The sequence below is a fragment of the Cavia porcellus genome, unplaced genomic scaffold (genome assembly GCF_034190915.1).
Source record: "Cavia porcellus strain 051 isolate PalLab524CR breed Dunkin Hartley unplaced genomic scaffold, mCavPor4.1 scaffold_29, whole genome shotgun sequence".
In the NCBI taxonomy this organism is placed as follows: domain Eukaryota; kingdom Metazoa; phylum Chordata; class Mammalia; order Rodentia; family Caviidae; genus Cavia; species Cavia porcellus.
This window is the reverse complement of record NW_026947512.1, coordinates 12,760,346-12,781,421: the sequence shown is the minus strand read 5'-3', so window position 1 is coordinate 12,781,421 and position 21,076 is coordinate 12,760,346. Positions and strand designations below refer to the sequence as shown.

The 21,076-nt window shown below is 40.3% G+C and overlaps 1 protein-coding gene and 1 long non-coding RNA gene across 3 annotated transcripts; one reads left to right on the top strand and one right to left on the bottom strand.

The window, feature by feature from the left end:
• Nucleotides 1–383: 383 nt before the first annotated feature.
• Nucleotides 384–6,342, bottom strand: LOC134473897 (uncharacterized). The gene is made up of 3 exons (XR_010044376.1): nucleotides 6,211–6,342; nucleotides 5,846–5,964; nucleotides 384–607 (listed from the first exon to the last, which is right to left on the bottom strand). It is a non-coding gene; the product is annotated as an uncharacterized LOC134473897 (long non-coding RNA).
• Nucleotides 4,160–11,705, top strand: Faslg (Fas ligand). 2 transcript variants are annotated; one of them, XM_003474718.3, is made up of 4 exons: nucleotides 4,224–5,021; nucleotides 5,579–5,624; nucleotides 9,116–9,172; nucleotides 10,319–11,705. In XM_003474718.3, exons 1-4 carry the CDS (start codon nucleotides 4,683–4,685, stop codon nucleotides 10,711–10,713), a joined length of 837 nt encoding a protein of 278 aa, XP_003474766.1. In that variant the 5' UTR covers nucleotides 4,224–4,682; the 3' UTR covers nucleotides 10,714–11,705. The 2 variants fall into 2 exon arrangements, with proteins under 2 accessions (XP_063095802.1, XP_003474766.1); XM_063239732.1 differs by lacking the exon at nucleotides 5,579–5,624 and having other exon boundaries at nucleotides 4,160–5,021; nucleotides 10,319–10,491.
• The last annotated feature ends 9,371 nt before the right edge of the window (nucleotides 11,706–21,076 follow it).

Below are 21,076 nucleotides of genomic sequence, written 5' to 3'. Positions count from 1 at the left end.
ATCTGCAATGATTGGGAGAAGATAGCTTCAATGTTAAAAACAGCTACCATACAGATTTATATTTAAAATTTAAGGTAAAAGGAACTCATACAAATTAGCACAAAAATATGATACCCAATTTAAATGTAGAGATCGCAGATGAACAAAAAATAGATACAAGGGGAAATATGAATGCCCAATAATTGCATGCTCAAGAGTTCAAACTCACAGGAAATCAGAAAGAAGAAAATTAGCAGACAATGAGATATACCTTTCTAGCCATAAGACTTGGCAAAAATCTGAAAGATGGATAATATGAAAGATGAGGACACAAAATAGGACAGTCTCATGCAATTGGTGGTGGTGTCAAGGGATTCAGTGATTCAAATCTTAGAAATGCTTAGTGAAATTAAATTTGCGGGTTCATGTTTATTCACAAACAGAGTGAACTGGAGACAGATAATCAGTGATCTGGTCTTCATTTACTTGATTGCTGCCCTTGGAATTCTTCATAAGTTTATGAAAGTTAACAGCAGTGCTTTCATTATGTGCCATTCTCTACAACTGAGCCATCTTCACCTCTGGAGCTGTGACCTCCTGTCTACAAGCCGGCTTCCCTGACAGGACCCTGTACAGATAGAAAGAAATACAGATTTTTAAGTTTCTCACACCGTTCTTCTACCCAGCCCCTGTGACTAACTAAGCTGTGGATACATGTTGAAGTTATTCTTCTAGAGCACGAGGACAATTTCTGAAGGTAATTACAATGCCACAGAGCCCTCAGTGAAAGACAATTTGAATTTCAGCTGATGAGAAAAGATACAAAGCAGTAACGACTTGCACCAACAAGGTCTCTGATCTGATCTTTGCCCTTAAATTTGCTTTGGAGAATCACCCACATCCCTGTAAACACTACAACCTCAACACCACTTTTCCTGAAAGAGATCAGTGGCTCTGGTATCTTTTTCCCACCCTTCCTCAAGGATCACTGGCTCCAGAATCAGAGATGCCCCTGCAGATAAGAGGGGCACAGAGAGGTTAAGAGAAGAACTCAGCTTGAGTTTTTAATATGCGGGGCCTAACAACCTCTTGGCTGTTTGATTTTCTTTATTTCAGTGCATCCCTTGAAACAAATATTTTTTCTTTAACAGACACAAAGCTAAGATACAACTTGAATGGTTATTTCTTCTAATTAACAAAGTTTGGCAATGGGTTCCTGTGGTGGTGTTCTTCAATGACTTTACCAACACATGGCGTTGATGGCATTAACAAATTCTATGTCAGTGTTTTAAAGGCCGCTCTCTTCATATTTCTGTTCAGATTTTTCTCTGTGGTTGAAAGATGGTCAGTGGATTAAGGGAGGTTTGAGCTTCTGATTGTTCTACCCTCGAATGAATTAATGAAGAGGAAGGCAGAGATGAGATAGTCAGGGACCACCACGGTGGGACAAAAGGCTGGGGCAACAAAATACGCTTTGGGGCACAGTAAACTATTCCTCTCTGTGGCATGGCATGTAGCTTCTCTACCTTGGTGATCTTTCCAACAAGTTTGTCATGAGCCTCTCACAAAATCATCATTGCAGAATATTTACACAAAATGATCAAGATTTTACTGAGGGGAAACATCAGAATAGTCTCTAGCTTCAATTGCTCTTAGTTTACTAAAGATCACTAATTTTGGAGATCACAAGGCTGGATAATACATTATTAATTCTGTGCTAACTTTGCTGTGGAAACCACCCCTGATGTGTGAGTTATAATAGTGATTGGCTAAGTTATTCTGCGGGGATCGGAAGGTCAGTTTTACTGAAAAAGGTGACTCTTCAGTTGGGCCCACAGATATCTGATGGGTGGCTGGAATAAGATAAAAAGGTTGGTATTGTGTGTGTCTCTCCCCTTTGCTGCCTTAACTTTGGCTCAGATTCTGCACAGCTCTGCACGTACACTTGCTTTGATTGCCTTTTGGAACTGATGTGTGTGGCTTTTCCTCCGTTGTCTCTCCTTTCTTTTTTTGCCTCCATCTTTGTGTTCCTTTGACACATGCAGCAACCAAGCACCTAAAGTTTAAAGTCCTGTAGCCTAATCATAAGGCCCAGAACCATGAGACTGAGATGTTCTGTGCAGCACAATGATGTCAGTGACACAAAAATTTAATAGCTCCCAGCATAAATTGACTCAACCTCCAGTGACCCAAATCTTGCATAAGAAGAAACATCTTTTGGAACCATGTTCCTGGTTAATGGAAATTACTGCACTGGAGTTCACCCCAAACAAACTGAGGGAAGGAAGGGACAGTGAAAAGATTTAAGATGTGCTGGGTACTCCTACCAAACACCCACAATGAATATTAACATTAATTGTCATAAGCAGGAATTAATAGTAATAAATAATAGCAACAGAGGATTTAGAGGTGGAGGGATGAGGGTGGGCAGGAAAAGGAAGGAGAACTAAAAAAAATCAAGGTGTGTTATTTACCTGTTCCTGTTTCTGTTCTCTTAAGAGCTTCAAGTACAGCAAATGCGTGCTAGTAAAAAACAACCAAAACCTGTTTATCTCCTTTTTAGAGAGCAGCTTTGTCCCTCTCTGACCAGTGCTGACTTCCTTCAGCTCTGATTGAAGAGGACCTGCGTAGGGTAAAGAAGTCTCAGGAAAGCTGCCCCTGAATATTCACCAGGGTTTGGCATGATTTTGTTTTTAACCTCTCCAGGTCAAAAGATCCTATCTTGTAACAGAAGGAGACAGGAAAATATAGCACAGTTCATCCTGAAGAAATATGGAGGTTTCTGTAGGAGTTTGAGATAGAAATGCAGGGAAGTATTAGCCTGAAATAGAGGCAACAGCAGAAAGAAGAATGGGAGAGGGGAGGGTAAGGAACGTGTCCCTGGTGAGCTTGAGTCTTGGATAACAAGCAAATATTGGGACAGAGGAAAAGGAAGGAGTTGAAGCTGTCACTAAAAAGAGTGACCTCAGGATAACCAGGTGGCATTGAGAGTGGGATGAATAGGCAGGATGTAGCTGGGAAATAGCATGTTTGAGGTTCGTTTGGTACAGACGAGACAGCCAGAACAGTAGTCACAGCAATTCCAATAAAGTTTGAAAAGTAGAGTTCTCCAGTAAATTCCAATGAACAGGAATTTATGGAAAGGTATTTATGGCTTGTGTGGGAGAATGATTGGGACTGAAGCTTAGGTATGTAGAAGTTATTGGCATAAAGATTAGATGAGGCCAGAAGAGCAGGTGAAGTTAACTCAGGCAGAGCAGTTAGTGTTAGTAAAAAACAAGAAGGATACACAATTAAATTTGAATTTGTAATTAACTTTTTTACTATATTACATGCAGGGTGCAACTTGTCCTGTAAATAATTTGTTATTTATCCAAAAATAAGCTTATCAGGGCCCATGAATTTTATCCAGCAGCCTTGGAGGGGCCTGCAGGATCAAGAAGGGCCATTTCCCAGGGCAGCTGGTAAGGGAAGCACGTGGCGGTGTGGGGAACCTGGGCAATGTGGAACACCTGGCTCTCATTCCAGGGCTTTCCACCATGGCTTCAAGGGTGTCCAATAATCTAATAGTTCAAAACATTAGACTAATATGCAATATGTATTGTCAGTGGGTCAATTTTTTAAACAAAAATTTATTAAGCTGCATTGAAAAGAAAATAAAGATTATTACTGTAAGCTATTTTTTATTTAGAGAAAACAGAAAAAAGGGTAGAAATAATACAGAATTTCAAAAAAAGAGTAAGAAATCACTAGTTGATAAATTATATATTATTATCTTAGAAGTAGTTTCTCAAGTCACAAAATCAAAGCATAGAAAGTGGACAATCAAACAATGATAGTACAAACCATTCTTTTGATGAACTAACAAAATATCTTATTATCTCTCTAGTATAAAAAATAATAATGAAAAACTGAAAGAGTAATAAGATCCAAAATGTCAATAGATATTGAGATAATGACAGGGAAAGAAAGTGCTCTACAGGATATAACTGTAAGTGTGTTTAAGTGTGCAAGACAGATAAGCATACTACTAAGTCAATCTTTTAAGCAATGCAAGAAAAACAATGTGCAGTACAGAGAATGTTCTGTGGGATCCACAAAGGACAGGGAGCCCTGGTTTGTATCCTCTGACCGAATCTCTGGAGTGGGTGGGAAAAGGTTTTATCCTATACATCAAATTACAGTGTCCTGCAATGTGAGGGCAAATACTCAAGGCATGAGAAAGGTCAGCTGCAGGCAGATAACTTCCTATGCAAAGGGTGGGAGGTGGCAGTGGCTTCTCTGGTCCACCTCTGGTCTCCCCTTTCAAAGCCCGAATGTGCCACTGTCCTCGTGGACATGCACACACAGCTCTGGCCAGGACTGAGTTGCTCTGCAGATTAGAGGAAGGTGAGCGGAGCCTGCCAGTCTTTTCAGACAGCACAGCCACAGCTATTGGTGCTCAGCGGCTTTCATCAGAAATCTGTGGGTAGAAACTTCCAGGGGTTTGCTCTGAGCTTCTGAGGTTTCTTCTCTGCTTCAGGCATGAAGTGAGTGGGTGTCTCTCTGAGACACAGAAAAAGAAGACAAGAGAGAGAGAGAGGTGTTTCCCTTGGCTATGGAAACTCTATAAAGACAGAAGCAACTTTTCAGCAGGCAGCACCAGCCTCGACAGGACTGAGAAGTGAAACTCTTTGCCGTGCCGGCCCGGGGCACTGAATACCATGCAGCAGCACCCGAATTGTCCGTATCCCCAGATCTACTGGGTAGATAACAGCTCGAGCTCTGCCTGGGCTCCTCCAGAGTCGGTTTTCCCCTCTCTGCCCTCCAGGCCTGGTCAAAGGAGACCACCACCACCACCACCACCACCACTGCCACCACCACTTCCACCACTGCCCCCACTGCCCCCACTGCCACTGTCAACTTTAAAGAAGAAGAGGGACCGCAACACAGACTTATGCCTCTTCGTGATATCTTCCGTGGTGCTCGTGGCCCTGGTTGGCCTGGGGCTGGAAATGTACCAACTCTTCCACCTACAGAAGGAGCTGGCAGAGCTCCGTGAGGTAAGTCTGTCTGCCATTTGGGTTGTTGGGTCCCAGAGTCACTGGGCTTAGGACTGTGGTGCTGCAATGGAGGGCGAGAAGGCCATTGTGAGTCACAGGCACCACTGCTTTGCTTTCAAAGTAGTTTTTTAAAGGCATTTTTTCCTGTGTTAAAAACATAGAGTCCTATGGGTAAAGCGAATATTTTCTGACTTGTGAAAAATCAGAGGCAAATAATTCTTCCTCTCAGTTGTCAGGTCACTCTGTTGAGATACTGCCCAATACCTAGTGACTGAAGGAATAATAAGACTTTTGAGCCTCATTTGGAAGAGAACTTGTTCAACTGGTCAAGTAAATTTCCTTGAAAAGACTTGAGAATCCTGGCACTATTCCAGATCTCCAAGCTGAGGGACAGTGAGGCACAAGACAGTGAGGCACAGTTGCTTGGACAAAGTGTAAGTTAGGCAAGGATTTGAGACACTTGAATTCTCTCCAGGGCTTGCTTGATACAGCGATTCTGCCTTGTTTGATGAAGTATCTAAATTTATTATATATATTTTTTCTTTCTCTTTTGCTAGTCTACCAGCCAAAGTCAAATGAAATTATCTGTGGAGAAGCAAATAGGTGAGTCCTATATTCATGTACACTGAGTTCCTGAAGTTGGTGGAATGTCTTGAGTTCCATCCCATTGTTGGGCTTATGAACACTGTGAGAGGAGTCCTGGCTAGTTCTGGATATCTGGTCAATACGGTTCCTTGAGCTACTTAAAAGTAGTAAGTGAATTTCATTGCTCAAAATCAATGCGGCTGAGCACTGCACATAATTTAAACTAGTTTTCACCTGACCTTGAAAAGTGATACTCATGCAACCTTGGATCTTTGCCCCCGACTCCGGGCAGTGGGCTCCAGGCTTGGCCCCTCTTGAGACATCCTGGTTTCAGCATGCACAGCCATGGTTGTGACTCCTAGGAGAGAAGACACAGATGTGTCCATGCAATTTCCTTTCCTCTTTTAAATTCTCTAAAAGTAACTACTTAGCAATTAAGCTTTATTTAAAAATATTTTATGATATCTAAATAAGCTTTTAAAAAGTGAGCAATGTATGCCCACATTAGTATGTTTCTTTTGAAATCACTGGGAGGCTTGGAGGAAGATTTTAGCCATGATTAGAAGGATTGTTTAGCATTACCCATGGAGAACTCAGGAGTTACCTTTGATGACAAAGGAAGGATCCTTTGTTTGATATCCAGGACAGGAAGACGTTGAATATCAACCTCATGAAATTATAGGGTATAGTTGTGGGAGCTGTAGACAGAAGAATTTTAGGATATGCTGTGTTTGTCTTAAACTCAGAATTTTTAGATTTGGTTTGTGTCGGAAATAGCTTATGGCATATGTGGTCTAGCCCTCTCATTTTTTAAGAAGAGAAACAAAACTTCAAACAAATTAAATGATAAGCTCAAGATGACTGGTGTGGAACAGGCTAGAAGAAAAGGGGTCTCCTGGTGACTGGTCACCTACAGGGCTTTCTGGCACATGGTACCTTCGAAAGTGACCAACCTCCTGTCTCTCTATAATGGCCATGGAATAAGAAAGCAGGACTCCTCTGGAAAGACAGTGGTAAATCTTATCCTTAGAAACTTGGCAGGAAACAAGGCAACAGGCAGCACTGGCCATCCATATTCAGTCAGCTCTTGTAGGAACCATCATTGAAATGTTCTGGTCCCCAATTCTGTATCCAAATTCCTAAGGCTTAGCAAGCCCAGGAGGACACAGCAGGGTGGAAATATTTGTTAGAGAAGAAAGCATCTGGAGGATTTCTAAAGTAAAATCACCTTGAAAACAGTGGAATGAAGCTGGTGAAATGGGAAATGAAGCTGGTGAAAACAGTGGAATGAAGCTGGTGAAATCTTTCACCCACTCTGTGGAGTCATTTCAGTGATGAAAAGTCAAATGAACAGATGAGTCAGGTCTACCTACCCCAGGAAACAATTATCTTCTTAATATCAACCCAGTGCGATCAGAAATTGGTGAATTATCACATGGAAATCAAATTAGTAGCTTTTCTGATAAGAGATGTAAATTTTTAAAAGGAGGGCCACCTATTTCACCAATCAAGTTAGCAAAGATTGAAAACAAGGTTGGCCAAAGGTGTGAGAGAAAATGACCTCCTTAAATGGTGTTAGCCAGTATGCATGTAAATTGCTGTAACTTCTAATGAAGAGCTTGGAAAGACATATCAAAAATCTGGAAGCTATTTGTTTACCTTGTAACCCATCACCAAAAGGTTAAGAAAACTAATTTGAGATATGCCCAAGGATTTATAGATGTTCATCATTCCCTCACAAGGCTAGTGATAATCAGCAAATTCCGTAGAAGCCTAGGTGCTTCCAAATAGAATTATTAAATATATTATGGGATATTCAGAGAAAAGCAAAATGTCCAGCAAGTAAAAACTGCATAGGAGGAGATCTAATACTATGAGGAGATGCTCCCTCAATCATAAGATAAAAGACACATTTGCAAAAGGATAGGTCTAGTGTAGCTCTGACTCTGTGACTATACATAAGTTTATATTATTACAAAGAACTGAAAGATTGTATGTACACACAACACATTAATGGTGATTTTCTCTGGGAGATACTGTTATGGATTATTTACACTTTATTATTTACTCCTCTTTTCGTTTTTCAGTTTTTCACACCTTGCTAACTAAATGTCTTATTCATCCACAAATAGTCTTTGAGTGTCTTCTGTATGTCAGGCTGGGTGTTAGGTAATAACCAAGAGTAAGAGTAACAAGGAGGTCTGTCCTTATGGAACTTTAGCCTAGTGGAGAAGATAAAGTCAAGCAAACAAGTAATATGATTACAAACTGAGACACTAAAGGTGATCCAAAGGGAAATGGTAAGGAAAGTCCCCCCCTAGGTTGTCTATGGCACCCATGGAGGCTTGACCAGAAGTCTGCCGAATGAAGAGTTGTATGTGTTGTGAAGTGCAGATAAAGAAGAGATCATTTCACACTGGGAATGGCATATGCAAAGGCCCTGAAGCAGGAAAAAGTCATCTCTTTTAGTATTTACCAAGCAGATACTGCAATTGAGTATCTTTTACGAGAATAATATTATACCAGGCTCTGTGTATACAGCTTGGGGTTCTGTGTTCTACTTTCTGTTAATGGATGGCTGAATGCCACATCAGCTGTTCAGATGCTTTGTGCTGCAGGAATGTAGAGGAGACTCAGGCTTTCCTTTCTGGTTTACTCACATTTCCTTCAAAGTGGGTTGTCTTGAGTGGCTGTAAAGGTCATGATTGCTCAGGTAATATTCTCAAGGATCTGGGTTATTCTTTATACTCAGTATGTAAATCACAAGCCTGAGATGAATACTGTTTTGTGAATCTTTTTTGTTTGTCTTCTTTTGTTGACTTAATCATCTAAGTGGTAGCTTTTTGTTTTTGTTTTTAAACTTTGGGTGAAATATTTGAAGTCAGAGAAGTAGTACCTAATTTGAGAATAAGGTCAGTTTCACTTGGCAAGCATTTCCTGATGCTTGGTCTGTGTTGAACTCTCAAGAGTTCAAAATACAGTAAAGAAATTACCATTTACTTGGGGGGAGGTGGTGAGAGGTGTTTAAAGCTGCTACAGGAAAGGGGGCAGCACAGCGAGAGAGGTGAAGACAGCACCCTGGATTTGGTTCAGGAGTCTCCAGTGCTGTCCCATCTCTGACACTGGCGATAGTAATTAAGCTTCTGAGCTCATTGTGCCACCTAGGAAGTGGGACAGTAACCCCTCGCTCAGAAGATCACAGCAAGCTCTAAAGATAACACTGGACGAGATGGCTCTTTTATACATCATGGTTTATATTAACTGCGTTTTATATAACTGCATCATTTATATGTACATCTCCCTTAATTTGGCTTAACTTTTAACTCCTCTGCTCCTGAAATATAGACTGCCATGGCCAACAGTTTCATTTTGGATAATAAATGTATACTAGAATATTGCCATTTATGCTTTTAAAATCTTTTATTGAAATTGCAGAATTTAGAGTCCCATCAGAATACCAGTTGGCATCTCCTTTTTTAATCTATATTTTTTCTCTGCTTTTCTGCCAGGCCACCCCAGTCAACCCTCTGAAAAAAAGGAGCCAAGGAGAGCGGCCCATTTGACAGGTCTGTATCTGGAAGGCACAGGTGGAGACTTGGGAAGCCTCTGGAAAAAGCAAAACTGTGCCTAGTTTCTGTCCCTGCGCTTTGAAGAGAGTATTTTTTTTTTGGTTGGGGGCATTTGGAACCCAAAAGCACTCCTGTCTTTGTGTGCAGGTAGCTCTCGTGCCCCTAAAATGAAGCTATCAAGCTGTACCCCATAAGGAGCTACCTCATTCCAGTCGTCCCTTTGAGGATTTGATACACAGGTCCCAGAAGACACCTGAGAACTTGGAGGATGTTATTTTAGTCAATGCATCCCTGGTTTTCTGGCAGAGCTTTAGTCAAATGTAGGCACAGGAATAAGAGCAGACACTTGGTCCTGGCAGGGTGTGTTTTCCTCACGTGATCGTACAGTGAGGTGAAATGGTTTGACAGTCATACACGGTGGGAGTTCCCTTGTATCCACAGTTATCTGAAAACCAGCACAAAAAGTGATGTGCTCCTGGAATCACTAAGGCAGAGAGTGCAGAAGGATTCAGCTGGATCAGCCAACACTTACTAAGTACCATCTGTGTGCCAAGATCAGGAGAGCCAAGATTTGGAGACACTCCTCAGCTCCAAGGAGCTTGAAATCTAACCAGACAGGACAGGAATATAGTGATAATCTCAGTACAGGAGACAGTTTGTTGATTAAAGTCATATACAATGCTGTGGGGATTTTAGCCCAAACAGAGGGCTAAGAAATCCTTACTGTAAGTAAAAAGATAGACAAGATGATCCCTAAGATCTGTGTAAACTTTAGAATTTCCTAGATTTGGCTTCTCACTTCATAGATCTTGAAATTTAGGAGTTTTTGGTGCTTGTTCTGAAAAATCATGAAATCTTTTTCCCAGAGAACTAAAATTATCTTGATATTTTCCAATACAGTTAATTGGGAGTATATGTAATTTGTACCAGTTGTATATATGATTAAGGTGGAGGCAGGCAATGTGTCCAAGACTTTGAAGAATTCAGAGATGGATCAAGTTCTGCCTTTTTATCCATTTCTTCATGGGCTGTCATGCTATATAAAACATTCATTAAATGAAGGTCCATGGTTTTGCCGTGCAGGCTTAGCTTGTTGGATACATAAGCATTCCTGGCTGAGAGCACCCCTCTGATTTATTTCAGGCAAGCTCTACTCACGGTCCATCCCGCTGGAATGGGAAGACACCTATGGAATTGCCCTGATCTCCGGAGTGAAGTATAAGAAGGGTAGCCTCGTGATCAATGACACTGGGCTCTACTTCGTGTATTCCAAAGTATACTTCCGGGGTCAGTCTTGTGACAACCAGCCCTTGAGCCACAAGGTCTACATGAGGAACTCTAGGTATCACCAAGATCTGGTGCTGATGGAGGGGAAGATGATGAGCTACTGCACTACTGGTCAGATGTGGGCCCGTAGCAGTTACTTGGGCGCCGTGTTCAATCTCACCAGTGCCGACCGTTTGTATGTCAATGTATCAGAGCTGTCCCTGGTCAACTTTGAGGAATCAAAGACATTTTTTGGCTTATATAAGCTCTAGGAAGGGTAATTGAGGATTTCCCCATTATGGCTGCTTGTGAGAGGCACTGTTTTGAATGAAGGTCTCAAGCCTGCTGGTGGTTAAGTGAGAAGACATGAACCACAAAGACCTTGCATGAACAAGGTTCAGAAAGTCTGCAGTCCCTCACTTCACCTAAAGTCTATGTGTCAGACAAGAGGAGAAACAGGACTGAAACACATCAAGCTCTGAGCTGCCTCTTGAGGACGTGGAGGCATTGAAAAGCAGCTGTCAGGTATTGTAGACTCATGTGGCCAAGAATGTTTTGGCACATGGGAAAGGACACGTTTTAACTCACCTCCCAGGGAGGGTATATTTTCTACCTCAAGGGAGATCATCGTTCATGTGACTGTGACAGGTGTATGTGGGGGATACTAAAGGGGGATCAGCCTTACATAAAGTAAAGAGACTGAAGGAAATCCATCCCCCATTGCTACCATTTTGAGTTTTAGACACACGTCATGAGCCACCAGGTGATGCTGACAGAGAAACAGGTGGATCCTTAGGGATCTGATTCATTTCCTGCACATCATGAATATTTCCAGCATAATTATAAGGGTGGTGTGTGTGTGTGTGTGTGTGTGTGTGTGTGTGTGTGTGTGTAGAAAAGAAGCAGAAAGAGACAGAGAGAGAGACATTTTAAAGTGTCACATAAGTAAAGAGAATGTGGGAATTGTGAAGTACATGTGTGCTTGGAAATTCTGTGTTGCATTTGGCAGCAGATTTTGAATGCATCTTGACAACTCACTCTAATAGTCCTCAAAAATATTAGATTGTCACTTGCTGATGTTCAGCTACTGATTGTTTTCCTTTAATATGATCAATATTTATATAAATTTTGTGGATTTTTATTGAACGCAAGACCTGTAATAAAATCCATATTTTAGAAGACAGAATTTTGGTCTTTGCCGGAATTAAAAAAAAATAAAAATAAACAGAATACACAAAAGGATTGTGACTATAAATTTTAGAAATCGCTGATTTGTGCTTTTTTGCTTGTGTTATTTCTTTTATCTATGATTTCTTCATTCCTAGTGACTCCAGACCACTTTAAGAAGAATTTAAGTGAGAACTATGTAGCAAATTCTTCCATCTTTGCCAGACTTTCCTTGTATCTTTCTCTACTCTGTTTCTGCTATTATCTTCCATTATTCAGAGTTTCCATTACGAATAGTATTACCAGTATTAAACTCACAATGTGTACTTCCCAGTACACATTTAAAAGGTATATAGTGATATGCAATGAAGGTAAGTTCTCTTCCAATTTATCCGATGACCCCATTTCTGCTTTCATAGAGAATCATTTCTTATGTAGAAATGCTCTTACAATGCTTATATAATATGACTTTCTTTTCCATCAGGGTTTCTCAGTCTTGGCTCTGTTGGCCTTCTCTAGATAAATGTTTATAACAAGCAGTATTCTGTGCAATGGATTACACTCACCTGCCCTCAACTCATGAGATGCCAGTAGAATCTTGTACACAGTACTACCTCCCCATGTGACAATAAAAAAAACACAAACCCTCCAGTCATTGTCAAATGTCCTGGGGAGTGAAGGGAGAACAAATGACTCCTACTTAAACCTGTGGGGAATAATGCTAATTTTGTCATAAAGGCACATTATTGTGGGTGTATGATGCCCACTTTTATTCTTTAGAAAATTTCTATTGATGAATTATTAATTTTAATTTTATAAGTTTTATTACATTAAACAATGAATACTTCACAGGAAAAAATAAACTATGAATTTTTAGTATTTATTGGGTGTTTAGAAGAAAGCATCAAAATTTTCAATATTGACTGTTTTTTGGTGTACAAAGTCTAAAAAGTAACACAACCAATAAATTTTTGTATAAGCCACAATGAAAATACCAGTTGAACTCTACAACAAAAATAATGTTTGAGAGCTAGGGATTTAGCTCAGCAGCACAGCGCCTGCCTGGCAAACCCAAGGTCTTGAGTCGAATTCCTGGTACCAAAATAATAATAATAATAATAATCTTTGTTTCAACTGTCATACCCAAGGCAGTCATCATACATGACAACTGCATGTTCCATGTACCATCTCGCCTATACTGGCAGCACGTATGTTTTCCTGAATTTCCTTGTGAGGTCCAGTTGACATCTTTGTTGCTTTCCTGTTGTCATAGGAAGTCTTTGTTGTACTGCGCCTGCCTGTTCACCTGTGAACTCACCAGTGCCTCACAGATTTTTTCTATAGTTCCCAGCTAGAAACATTTTAGTTTTTCTGTGCTGTACTGAGTTCTAATCCCAATCTTCTAAGAAAATTTCTCACTGATATTTTGTTTGTATTTTTCTTTGTAAACTATCAAACTATTTATGCCACACATGTTTAAGGTAGAACAAAACACAACCACTGGCCAACACTTTGTGTTTCAAATGGCATCACAGTTGCTGCAGAACCTACCTGAACACATACTCCACCTTTGGTCTTGTTGTAGAAAGTCATCTCAGTTTTCTGCTTGGCCAAGGCTTCCCTGTCAATATTACCATTGTGGTGCAATGTTGATATCAGTCCTATCAGTTTTTCTTTGCCATTGTCATATCTTTCTGAAATGCAAACACTGTACTATACAATTCTCTGTTTTGAAATTGCAACCTTTCACTTGCAAGTTCTGCTTTGCTCCTGTGTACATGTCCTGCACTGGTCAACATATGCTTTGTTAGCAAACGTAACATCAAATGGAAACTGATAAACCAGTTGTTGAATGTCACATTTTGATTAGCTGGTGAGATGGGAGCTACAGGTCTGTTTGCATCATGATACAAATATAGTATCTACTATACAAATAAGGATCTGATTCCAGCATAAATGATCAAACAGAAAACATAATAACTCTCCGTATCTGCAAGGGCCTGAATATTCATGTGATATTTTGATTCAATGCTTTTTCAATAAGTCTTTACATACCTCTGTTCACCATAAGAAATCTGTGCTAAGCGCAGCAGACTTGGAAATGCTTTCAATCAGCTAGTTAGGTATGATAATAAATGCATTTTTGCATGTGGCTACTAAGGCATGCATTTTACTTGTATTTCAGTCTTTGTGTATTTCACAGCATCTTGTGCCATATTGTCTGTTACAATTTCCAACATTCATTGGCAGTGCTGACATTCTGTCCAATAAGTTTCACCCCTGCCAAAACCTTCACTGTATTTTCAGGCATAGTTGTAACACTGAACCTAATTTTAACATTGCTTTTTTCCATGTGGTTGCATGGCCATTTTGCAACATGTTGACTAGTCTAATATGTACTTATATTACTGATTTCTTGGTCCTATGAAACTAGAAGGTCTACATTCCCTATGTATTAGTCCACTCGTTCCATTTCCTTGTCCCAGGAACTTTGGCTCAAATAGTCAATGTCAGAGTTGATGTTGACATTGTCGTCATCCTCATCATCGTCATCCAGCCATACCACTCTCCTGTTATGAGAGCAGTTTTAGCATAATAGACCATTTTCATTATCCATGCACACATAATCTGACGATTCACTTTTGACCTCTAAAATTTGGAAATCTGGTTTTTCATGTGCCACTGTACTGAGTTGGACTAATTCTACCAGAAAAATCAAAATGAACACGCATTTCATTATAATAAAACACATAAACATAGCGGAATGTATAGGTGTATTGCACCACTCATGATACTCAGATAAACATACTCAAAATCTGTTGGAACATAAATGTGAGTAAAATACTATTTTGATGATTTTGCACACGTACACGCACCTTGCCATTTGCCATATCAAATGGGCAAATACAAGGATCTCTTCCTGTATCCCGCATGAGCAGCTACTGAGGTGCATAGCCGGGTAGTACCATGCTAAAATACAAATTTACAGTAGAAAAGTATAGAATGGTTCATTGTAACCCAGAATCAAGCCCTCTGGGTATTACAAAACACTACTGGATGGGCATGGTGGTGCATACTTGTAACCCTAGCACTTTAGGAGGCTGAGACAGAGCATGAATTCAAACCTACTCTGGGCAAATCAGCAACTTACTAAGAACCTGTGTCAAGATAAAAAATAAAACAAAATAGACAGGGGCTGGGGTATAGCTCAAGGTGAAGACCGTGAGTTCAGTCCAGTACTACAAAAAGCAAACAGTGACAGTGGCAATACCACAGCTTTACATTAATGATCATAGATATAAAATCATTGTTCAACACTGCACACTTTGTCTTTTTTTCCTAGTTAGCAATTGTTCACTTTTTGTGTCATTTATATTGCATTTTTTTCTGTGGCAAACCAGGCACATCCTTTCCTTCCACCATGTGACTTTCCTTCCATAATTCTATCTGCATTTGTACAATACCCTTTGATCTAGTTACAATGGAGGCAGAGAAGAATCCATTCATCCACTCGACTCACATTTCCTCCTGCCTATTTTGCCACTTTTATGGTTTTCTTCTCTGAATCCTCAAACTTTCCCCATGATGAAATCATTTCAACAGTATGTACACATGTTCAAGTTCTTTTTCATGAATCAACAACCAAAACAAAACAAAACACCCCAAACTTTTCTTTCCCCTTCAGTTCTGGCTTTATTTCTCCTCTCTGATACAGATCAACATTTAGCTGGTGTTTCCAGCTGCATGGCCTCCATTTTCTTTACCAGGATGCTCTGCTCTGCCCCAGGGTCTTCAAATGGTCTTCATATGTCACCCTCAGATCACCCCAAGTACAGCCCTCTTTTCTTAGTATTTTATTTCTATTTCTTTCTTCCTTAGTAGTGTTTATAACTTGTGTTTATAATACTTTTTGACCACTTACAAATAGTAATTGTTTTCACTGGAATCAAAGCTCTAAAAACAAGAGCTTTACTCCTCAGTCCTTATTACTTACTATTTATTACTTATTAGTTAATTACTTAAGTAATTAATTACTTATTATTAAGTAATTAATAATGCTCAGTCATTACTTAACACAGTGCATGGCCCATATGAGACATGCAATAAATATTTGCTGGCCAAGTGTCCTCTCAGCTCTTGGTATGCAGATATTTTATAGAACAAGGGAATCTGTGAATACAGCTTCCTGAATGAGTGTTCAATCTAGTTTTCAGTAATTATCTCAGTAATTTAACTGAGTAATTTAACTCAAAGCACAAAGAATTTCAAAACTCTAAAGCTTTTGAGGTATTCATTGAAATGAGACCTGCTGTTGTTCCTTCATGAAATGCTAAACCCAAAGTAGAACCCGCATGTAAGAACATTGCCTCTAGTTTGGTACTTTGAGGTTTTCTTTGTATCTTTCTTTTCAAACATCTAGAAACACACAAAACCCCTGCCTTTTCTTAGCCCACCAGAGTGGTAACTTTGTCTTCTCTGAAGTAGGTTTTGACTTACCACAACTTAACAGGAAAAGAACTCTACTGTTGCACATCACTGTGAGAGTGAGTAATTTAAGATAATTGCTCTTCAGAAGAGACAAATTGGAGGGAGAAGCCTGGCCTCTCAAAGTCCTGCTCTATTTAGTGGATCAATCTCTAGACACTCCCTAATCCTTCTCTCAGATCACCTGCTAATTTATGAATTTTTAAAGGGGTTTGGATAAAATCTGGTGTTTGTAGAAACAAATTTTTTACTTACTTTCTTCCTTTCCTAAGCTTTGGATCATACAGAAGCAAATTGAAGAAATTCTAGAAAAGGGGGCTCAGAATTCCATTTCTGAGCCCTGTTCAGAAATAATACAGCTATTGGTAGTCCCTGAGCTTTGGGATTCACACAGAAACCAAACACTCTTGGCATTGTAGAAGACTAAGAAGACGTTCACCTAGAAGGAGGAAGATATCAACCCAGTGAGGACTGGCTCACTTGTCCCCAAGTGTCCCTGTCATCTGGAGATAGGGCTCCCCCATCACTGGATGGTGCATCTTCAGAAAAAAGACAAGGTAGATGGTCTTCTTCCTCAGCTTGGAGGCTCCTGCAGCCTTGAAGGGTCACACCTTCTATTTCTCAACAGAATAATGTGATCCTCAACCTCACATTCTGTGGAGTCTAGTTTTCTCTTCAAGTTTTCTGGGAATTTCAAGAGAGAACCTCAATGAGCCCACATGATGGTAGGTTTCTTGACTCTTGCTTGGAGCCAATGAGTAGGTGCTTTCTCGGTAAATGCCTATCATCCCTCCATGGAGTTTCTTTATAATCTGTAAAGCATCACTATCATAAGTTGCTTGTGTAGGTAAAGTTTACTTAAGGTTCAGAGTAATAAAGAAAAAGTACCTTACAATACACTTAGTATAAGTTGCATACATAATTGAGTATTGGAAATCACAACTATTCCCTAAATTTTCCAGGTCTCTCCTTAATTTGCTACCCAAAGCTCTATTATTTGAAGCATGAACACTTTAATTAACTAATTAAATGATTCATCCACTGAACAAGTGTTTTTGAATACCTTCCACATAGTAAAAAGCTATCTAGTTACTGTGGGTACAATGATAAAGTCCCTCATGAAGTTATATTTTAACTGATAGGTGGTAAGTAGACAACAAAGAAATAAATACATTTAATGTCCTGTGGCATGAAGTACTATGGACAAAAATTAAGCAATGTAGGAAGCAGAGTGATGGGGAAAAGTGATTGATAAGAAGGACTTGGAGGGCAGCCACAGCACACAGAGGAAGTGACCAGTGCAAAACCTCTTGCGTTTGTTTTCATAAAATATGAAATAATACCCATAGAAGCAGCTAACTTGTCAGAGTCCCTCTGTTTGTTCAATATATTGAATAACTGTGCTCATTATATTCATAGTCTAGCATGGCTACCATTTCAATGTCTATTTTTTATTCCTGATCCACAAGTAAAATAGGTGATATTTAAACATTTGACTGGGGCAGCATGACATTTAAGCTCAGTATTCTCCTGGCTTATAACTAAACCCTCTGTGGAACCCCGGGCCACCTCAGAGAAGAAAAGAGAAGAGGGAATCCCCCTCCTCCAGCAGGCTCGCCACAGAGGGGATGGAACTGCTTGGTTCTCTTGCTGCAGTCCCAGGTTTTGTGGGTGAACCACTTCAAAGACAATATGAGATTAAGTTAGAAGATAGCCCAACGGTATCAGCATCTTAAGATGTCCACACAGGTCAGGCACTGTGTACAGGACAAGAGCCATTGCAAATGAGACTGGAGAGTTGGGTCAGCGTCTGTTGGCACCTGGGATGTTTCTCTGGGCAGAGTTCTTAGGCTCATTTGTTTTAGAGGTGACTCTCCCCGCTAGCACTGCATGTGCACCACTTCTAGTCTGTGGAAGGGAACTTGGCAGATATTTTCTGGAAGAGAGATTTCCAGCTGCTTCCTGAGGGTCAATGGACCATTCCAGAAGACAAAAAAGGCTTGTCTCTGGCCTTAAATAAATGAATTAAGAGTCTGAGCTTCGTAAGTATGAAGTCTATCGAATGAAGACACTGGGGATTTCAGTAAATGAAATCTGTTTGCTCTCCTCACCCGAGCTTCATTGAGAAAAGACAACCAACCGCCCTGACCAGATGGTGAAGTGACGAAGGTGTTAAACAGAATTCTGAAGTGTGAGCTGCAAGGGAAGAGGCTCAACCTCAGCATCCTCTTCACACCATTTGGGTGGGTTGTGTTCTGGCTTCTAAGAAATTCTAGGGGCCTCAGCAGGGGTCTGTCTGGGAGGGAGGTGAAGGGAAGAAAGGATGCAGGAGGCTGAGAGGGCTCCTGCTTCTTTCAGGCTCTGTGCTGGGGTCCTGAGGTGACGGGCCCACCAGTGGGCGCTTCCTACTTTTTTGAAAGAACCCGGATGAGCAGTCAGTGGGGGATGGATGGTAACAGGCAGCTAGATTTGGAAAGGCAGGTTAGCTCGACGGGCTTTTGCTGCCAAGTTCACTTTCACAGCCCCCTAACTGGGTGAAAATGTGAACTTTTTCTTTAAAGATAATGGGATATTTATTACAAGGCTTTTTCTTGTCCCAAGTCAAATTATGAAGTATATGAAGAGCATTAATAGGTGCAATTTACTGACTCCCTTTTCATAAGCATAATGCAAAGCCCTCACATCTAAACTTACTAATTTTCATAACAACTCCCAAGTCAACTATTGCTAATGCCATTTGGTAAATGAAAAAGTACATGGAGGTTCAGAGACGTTAAGTAACTTTTCCAAGGTCACAGAGCAGCAGAAGTAGGTTTCAAGACCAAGCTTATCTGGTCTGATGAATATTACCCAAATATTACCTGATTGTGCTGTCCTATTATAATGCCATTATTCATTTATTAAACAAATATTTATGAGATAATTATTAGAATCTAAGTATTGTTTTCCAGATGAACAAAACAGGTCATGTTCATTGTTTCTTTTAAATTTATATCTAAAGTGGGATGATTGGAAAATTAAATTAGCAAATAAGTGCATATATTAGGAAATTACTAGATAATAATAAATGCTACATGGACAGTTAGAATATAAGATAAAAAAGAGAAGAGAACCTGCATTAGAATGAGACATCTCTCAGGAGGTGCCATTTACAATGACAGTGCAGGGTTGGAGGCATAGAATTCTATTTTTGGGAGGTGGGGGGGTACTGAAGTTCAAACTGACAACCTCAGGCAGGCATGTGCCCCTGAGCTGTATCCCCAGCCCTGAGGTATACAATACTTACCTAGTGTGTGTGAGGTCTGGGTTCCAACTCCAGCTCTGAAAAATAGAACTAAATAAATAGACAGTGCCGTCATTAGACGAAAGGGCACTCCCAGTGGAGGAAGCAGCTTTCCATACGGAGTCACAAGCCTGTTTTCATATTTTCGGTGAAACAATGTACCCTTGGCAGGGGTGTGGGGGACTCTGAAGCACATGGCAATGCACTTAGCATTCCTAAAGCCTAGATAGCAGAAGACCCCCTCTTCCTGTGACAACCAAACCTAGTTCTCCTTAATTTCCAGACTCCCCACTGGTGGCGGCTTCCTCTTCCCCTCTGGTTGAAAACCAGTTGTTCTAAAACAGAAGGGAGTTGGTACATTGTAGGGATGGAATGAAGAGTTGTGTAGCTGGGATGGGGAATCTCAAAGACAGTACTAGGGAAGTACGCAAGGCCCGAATCAGGGAAGCTTCATAAGCTGGGGTGAGGAATTCAGATTTTATGGTTAATGCTAGGAAACTACTGAAAAGCACCATAGAAGGAGAGTGGAAAGGGAATGGAAACTTTTTGCGTACATCTTGGTATTAGGGTTTTCGGGTCTGCTGATTGGGTGTTGGGAAAGAGATGAATCAGGGATTACACCCACTACCTTTTTCAGTTTCCTTCGCAGCACCTACTGTAATTCTTTCCTAAGCTTCTTTTTCCTATTTGTCCTGTTTCTCCTGATAGATTCCTGCCTAATGTCTACTCTTATTTTGGAGCTCAAATTAAACGTTCTCGGCGAATGATTGCACAGGGCAAGTGCCCACCATGTTTCCCTCAGTCCACAGGAGCCCCTCATTCTGTTTTGTGGCAGTGGGCACAGAATATCATTGCAGGGGTGATTAATAATGAAAAAAGCCTCTAATATTTTTCGGTGATGTTATACAGAAAACCTATTAAATTTGTCTGCTGTGGCTGGGGGGTTGTAGGTATGCTCACAAACGGAGGGGTACTTCCTTCTGTCTCCAGTGGCTTGTGATTCAGGTTAAATTGCTTCATCATGTGAACAAGGATCACTTCCATTTTCAAACCTGACACAGAAAATTCCCAAATCCACTAAGGCTTACAATCTAAAGGTTTCATTTATAAGGTCTGAAAGGATATTTGGGGCAGTGTTGTTACACTGTTTAAATTGCGACTTCAATAATCTCACGGATCACAGATTCTTCTCCTCTCCTTTATGATAGGCAGCGGTAAAGCATTACTAAAGATCAGCGTTGGCTTTAACATTCTCCACTCATTTGGGACTAAAACATCTTACATTTGAAAAATCTTTTGATAATTGACAATTCATGAGACTATTTATTTATACAGCCCTTTATTCAATCATTCATTGAATATTTAGTGTGCTACTCTGTAAAGCAATGATCCTGTACTTGAGATTTCAATGAAGGAAACGAGAGAAATTTCCTCCCCTTATTATATTTTAGCAGAGATTTTAGTCTCCTTCCCTCCTTATTTTCCTCCCTCCCTCTTTCCTTTCTTTTCCTTCCTTCCTTCCCTCCTTCCTTCATTCCTTCCTTCTCACTTTTTTTTGCTTTCACTCCACTGCTCTCATGCTAGTCTCACCAGAATTTCCCTGGCACTCTTAATTTTATTATCCTCTTTTCTCTGCTCTGGGATATTCACAGTACAGTATGTGAGTTTTTTATACTATTTAATAAATGTGTCTGGGACAC

Excerpts from the sequence above, each read along its gene's own strand:
- Faslg (XM_003474718.3), top strand. The coding sequence starts at position 4,683 with ATGCAGCAGCACCCGAATTGTCCGTATCCCCAGATCTACTGGGTAGAT. Across the intron at positions 5,625-9,115 it reads ATCTGTGGAGAAGCAAATAG|GCCACCCCAGTCAACCCTCT; the intron begins GTGAGTCCTATA and ends CTTTTCTGCCAG. Across the intron at positions 9,173-10,318 it reads GAGAGCGGCCCATTTGACAG|GCAAGCTCTACTCACGGTCC; the intron begins GTCTGTATCTGG and ends GATTTATTTCAG.